This window comes from Nicotiana tabacum, chromosome 12 (genome assembly GCF_000715075.1).
Source record: "Nicotiana tabacum cultivar K326 chromosome 12, ASM71507v2, whole genome shotgun sequence".
Taxonomy (NCBI): domain Eukaryota; kingdom Viridiplantae; phylum Streptophyta; class Magnoliopsida; order Solanales; family Solanaceae; genus Nicotiana; species Nicotiana tabacum.
The window spans coordinates 40,519,141-40,525,140 of NC_134091.1; the positions used below are offsets into that span (position 1 = coordinate 40,519,141).

The 6,000-nt window shown below is 42.9% G+C and overlaps 1 protein-coding gene across 1 annotated transcript; it reads right to left on the reverse strand.

Annotated features, from left to right (window-relative positions):
* Nucleotides 1-1,489: 1,489 nt before the first annotated feature.
* On the reverse strand, nucleotides 1,490-1,921 carry LOC142167110 (uncharacterized). The gene has a single exon (XM_075227266.1). It carries the CDS (start codon nucleotides 1,919-1,921, stop codon nucleotides 1,490-1,492), a length of 432 nt encoding a protein of 143 aa, XP_075083367.1.
* Between the last annotated feature and the right edge of the window lie 4,079 nt (nucleotides 1,922-6,000).

The following is a 6,000-nucleotide window of genomic DNA, read 5'->3' on the forward strand; positions in this document are numbered from 1 at the left end:
CACCTCTATTTCTTTGTGTATCATGTCATGGAAGATGGTTGTCATGGCTCTCATGTAGGTGGCCCCAATGTTCTTCAGACCAAACGACATCATTTTGTAATAGTATATCCCCCATGGTGTAATGAAGGCTGTCTTTTCGGCATACTCTTCGTCCATCCAGATCTGATGGTATCTTGCGAAGAAATCCACAAAGGATTGGAGCTCATGCTTGGCACAATTGTCAATCAGTATGTGTATGTTGGGCAGTGGAAAATCATATTTGGGACTTGCTCTGTTCAGATCTCGATAGTCAACACATATTCTAACTTTCCCATCTTTCTTTGGAACTGGCACAATGTTGGCCAACCAAGTAGGATATTTGACCACTCGGAGAACCTTGACTTTGATTTTCTTGGTGACCTCTTCTTTTATCTTCAAACTCATATCTGGCTTGAACTTTCTGAGCTTCTGCTTTACCAATGGACACATGGGATTAATGGGTAGCTTGTGAGCCACTATAGATGTGCTCAAACCAGTCATATCGTCGTAGGATCATTAGATGAATGCTTATACGTGTTTCCTTGACCGTTTCGGCATCCCCTAAGTTAACGGTCTCAGTTTCCTCCAGTTCTCTGATGATTTCCTCAAGTATCATATCATCTTCCAGATCCTCTGAATCACTATCTGTATGTCGTGTTGCCTCATTACATGTCACAGTCGTAGGTTCATCGGGATAAGTAACAATAATACTGAAAAAGAAAATATAAAGAATAATAATAAATACGAAAAGAAGTAATGCATTAATAAAATATTAAAACATCAACAAGTACGGCTCGATGACTCGAGCAATTATTTCAAAACAAAATACTGAAAAATGTCTCAAATGCTCAAAAGTAATTCATGATGCTAATTTGCCAGGCTACCCAGGAACTTGATGGGCCCGGGATGGTGCAACTGTCCAGATTTTGAGAACAACTCCTTTCTCCATGGTCTGAATAGTAAGGTCTTCCTCCTCCTCCTCCTCTTCCTCAACTATTGCACTGCAGTCCATATCCTCTTCGTCTAGAAACAACTTCCTCATGCCCGCTAAAACTTCATCTTCCTCGGATCCCCACGTCATGTCAACTTGATGGAATGTTTGGTGCAAAGGTGGTACTGATTCTTCTAGTGGATAATAAGGACCATGCCATGGTGGTGGCCAAACCTGGTACTCCCTCCATGTGTATTCATAACCGAGTCCAAAAGTCGTGCCATGACATTGTGGTTCTACGGGTTTGGTGATCCCTTGGAGATTTTTGCCGAGACCCTTGCCAGGTTCATACCCTATCCATAGTAGTATGCTTTCTATCTTGTTGCTCCACCATCGGTCCTTTTCAATTGCGTTGACTCACTCAATGTGATGATATGTTTCTCCACCCAGCTTCTTTTTGTTTTCGATGATTGGAACAGTCTGATTGGTGTAGATGGGGTTACTTTCATCTCTATGAATGATTACCTCCTGATGATTCCACTAAAATTTCACAGCCTGATGCAGGGTTGAAGCCACTGCACTAGGAGCATGTATCCATGGTCGTCCCAATAATAGGTTGTAAGTAGTAACATATAAAACCAGCACCTGAAACTCGACATCAAACCAGGTTGGGCCTATTTGTAGACTGAGGTTGATCTCTCCAATGGTAGCTTTCTGAGATCCATCAAATGATTTCACATTCATGCTTCCCATCCGTATCTCGTGCAGGCATTTACCTAATCTCTTCACAGTAGTCAGTGGGCATATGTTAAGACTTGAACCCCCGTCTAACAGGACCCTGGCGATGAACTTATCCTCAACTCGCACTGTGATGTGTAGTGCCCTATTGTGACTCAATCCTTCTAGTGGTAATTCATCTTCGTGAAAGGTGATTCTATGACTCTCCAATACTTGTCCGACCATGTTAGCCATCTCCCCACTAGTGATGTTGGTGGGTACACAAGCTTCACTCAACACCTTCATCAAAGCATTCTAGTGTGTGTCTGAGTTTTGCAGCAGTGAAAATATGGATATCTGAGCGGGAGTTTTGTTCAAGTGGTCAACAAAAGAGTACTCTCTTGCTTGCACCTTCCTCCAAAGATCATCATTGCCAGTCTTGACAATAGGCGGCTTAGATGCGGCTTCCTTGCTTGTTCTTCCCAGGTCCTCAGGGGTGTAAACTCGGCCAGTTCTAGTCATACCTTGTGCTGCCCATGTTTCCTCTATTTTTTCTTTTCCTTTTCTCCTTGCTTCCGCAACATAATCCCATGGGATGGCATCAGACTGGTAGGATGGCGTGGGAGCTACCATCACGGTGAAGGGTGTAGATACCTCAACTTTAAATGGCACCTGGGTTTAGACCACAACTGGCGTGAGGGTGACTGGAGATATTTTAGGAGCATCTCCCTCTCGAATGAGTCCTATTGAGCCCTCCGAGTCCCATTCTTCATTTGTCTCTATCATATTCACTCCCTCACCTCTATGATCTGGGAGAGGATTGTTACGAACATTTGGTGCAACTTCCTTTGCCTGTGTGACCTTAGTGTCGATCAATGTCTGAATTTTATCTTTCAATGTGTGGCACTCATCAATGGTATGACCCTTCATGCCTGAATGATAGGCACATGTATTGTTGGGGTTGATCCACTGGGAAGAACTATCATAGCAACGACATGAATGGTAGTGACGTAACCAACAGCCTTCAGCCTCTCGTGCAATTGGTCTATGGGTTCGGCAATTGGGGTGTATTGTCTAGGTGACCTTCGGTCAAAATTTGGTCGTGGTTTTTGGTAGTTTTGGCGGGCGGGTGGTGGAGAATGGCAATATGCGGGTTGAGTATTATAGGCATGATAGGTGGTATCAAGTTGTTGGTATCTGGGGGTGAGGGTTGGTATATGAGTGGAGGTGTTTGGTATGTGAGAAGAGACTTGGGACCCTGGGCTACCATTACGGCACATACTTCTTTCTTTTTTGAAATACCTCCCGATTGCAAAGCTTTGTTCGTGGCCTGCAGCACCTCGAAGTTGGTTACCATCCCACTCTTAATCCCTTCTTCTATTCTTTCTCCTAGCTTGATGATGTCGGAGAATTAATGATTTTCAATAACCATCAACCTTTCATAATATTGCGGGTCTTGAGCTATGACGAAGAACTTATTCATTTGTTCTTATTCAAGTGCTGGCCTTACTTTCGTAGCTTCTGATCTCCAACGAGTAGCATACTCGCGGAAGGTTTCTGTTGGCTTCTTCTTGAGGTTTTGAATGTAGAAAACGTCTGGCGCATTTTCCGTGTTGAATCTGAATCTGTCCATGAAGTTTGATGCCATGCTTACCCAACTAACCCACCTTTTTGGGTCTTGACTGATGTACCAAGACAAAGCATCTCCTGTGAGGCTTCCCATGAACAACTTCATACGAATTTGTTCATTTTTGCCTACTCCTACAAGTTTTATCACAGTAAGTTCTCGGATACACTTTCAGATCATCAGTCCCATCGAACATTTCGAACTTGGGAGGTTTGTAACCCTCCGGTAGTTCCACATATGTTTGAATACATAGGTCATCGTAGTTTAAACCTTCAACGCCTTTACCGACTTCAACATTCTGAACTCTACCAGTGAGCTTCTTGATTTTCTCCGTCATGTTTTTAATAAGCAGGTCCTTCTCAGTCGATTCGGGTATGTATAGGGTTTGCTGCGGGGTGTGGGGTTAAGTTTCCACATATATCGAATTGCTTTGATGGATTCCCGACACTTGGGTATAAGGGTGGTCATTGGTTGAGATTTGGGGATCAGGAGTAGGTTGTGGCACATTCTGTGGAGTGTGATAAGTAGTGGTTTGTGGGTATTGAGTTGGATGATGGTGGTGGTGTTGAGGGGTTGGTACTGGTGGCGGGTTAAGGTTCTGGGGAGGTGCGGGATATTGGTATGGCGTAGGAGGATTGTGTAGTGGGTTTTGGTTTAGTGTGTTTTGCAGTGGTGTTTGGTTCTAGGTAATCGGATTTTGCTTGTTGATGTCGAGGACACTGACAGTGAGGGAGAGGTTTGCCAAATTTCGGACCTGCTCAAGCTCGCCTTGTAGTTCCAGGATTTTCTGTTCCAGACGTAAGACCAACTCATTCTGTGCCGGAGTACTTCAGCCATCTGAAGTTTCAACGTTTTCTGCCATGGCGACATTGTCTTTTTTGATACCACTCAAATCATCCATTTTCCCTTTTCCTCTATTTTTACCTTTAGGATCGCTTGGTGGAGGACCTCTGGATCTAGTATGATATGCTGATGATGCCAGTATGCACGAACCAACCTTGGGGGAATGGGAATAATCAAAAGAAAGAAAAAGCAAAAAGGTAACCAAGTTAGTAAGAGATATTGAAAGAATGCTTGCAGTATTAAACATGTTTCACAAAGTCAGGCAATAATTCGCATCCTAATTTGGGGACCTCATTGTGCCCGAGGTAGGCCTAAAGCGACACGTAGACTTGGAGAAAAATTGATGCCAACATTTGCGCCATTTCATTAATGCCAAAAATGAGTCAAACCTTTACTAAATCGACAATAATAAAAATTACTAATGGCATTTAGCCTTATTACAATCGAAATCTAAAGCTAAGCTAGAAAGCTGTAAAGAACATCATTTCCTAGTCTACTTGGTCCCTGAAGGACCTTCTCCGTGCTTAGCTCTTTTGACCCCATCAATCAGGTTTCCCAAATCGCGCATATCCAATAGTAAGTAGGCTTTTGCTAGATGTCTTCCTTCACTGCCATTCATACCTTGACAATCTGAGAGTCTCTTTCTCATCTTTCCCTCGAGCTCCATCAATCCTTGTTCCAAGTATTCCAATCTTTCTGTTGACTTAGTAGCAATACCCTTCCATTCCTCTATCGCTTCCATGTTTACTTTATGATGCTCCAGATGTTTAGCTTCAGACTCGAACATCCTTTTGCGTAGCCTTCTATACTTAACCTGTGCTTCAGCTACTTCATCTATGACCCTGTCCGTCAAATTGACTCCCGGTTGGACGCCTCCTGCTACGTCATCCTCCAACCATGATAGATAGTAGTATATATGACCGGCGTGAAACTTGTCTGGCTCATTGGTTTCTATTTCCACAATGACCTTTTGGTTTCACATATGTTATGTTGTGCCTCGAACTTGAATGGAATGACGTCTTCTTTGAAATCTGCATTGTTGTCATGACCCAAAATCTAACCATGGTCGTGATGGTGCCTGTCGTGTTACAAGACAAGCCTACTTCCCAGAATATTACTACTAAACCGATTATAAGAATTTAAATAAAACAATACCAACATTTAAATTTCTCATAAACTAAATAACCTCTAAATATAATATAGAAAATATGGAAACGAGCCCCAAACATCGGGGTATCGCTAAGCCATAAGCATCTAAAACTATGAACTAAGATATATAAGCTATCTAACTGTCCAAAAAAAGAAATGACAAAAGGAGTAACAAAGTCCTGCGGACGATAACAGCTACCTTGCAATCTCCACATATAACTGGCCTGAACTCAACGATCTCCGCGCTCTAACTCAACTGGATCTGCACATAAAGTGCAGGGTATAGTATGAGTACACCCGACTCAGTAGTAACAGAAATAACTAAGGAACCGAGCAGTAGTGACGAGCTAAGTAAAACAGTCCAATTATTTATTTTCACAATTTAAAAATAAACAGAAATAAACAGGTAAATTTCATAACTCAGTAAATGCCACAAAGAAGTTTAACAGATAAATGCAGCAACAACACAAATAAATACAACCTCACAGCAATGTCACTCCATCACTCATCACTCGCACTCAGCACTCAACACTCAAAACACTCAACACTCTGCGCTCACTGGGGGTGTGTACAGACTCCGGAGGGGCTCCTAAAGCCCAAGCGCTAAGCACGGACAACTCACGTGCCATCATATCAATACCCGGATCTGTACGGTCAACTCACATGCTACGCGGATAACTCACGCGCTATGGTATCAATACTTGGACCCGCGCGG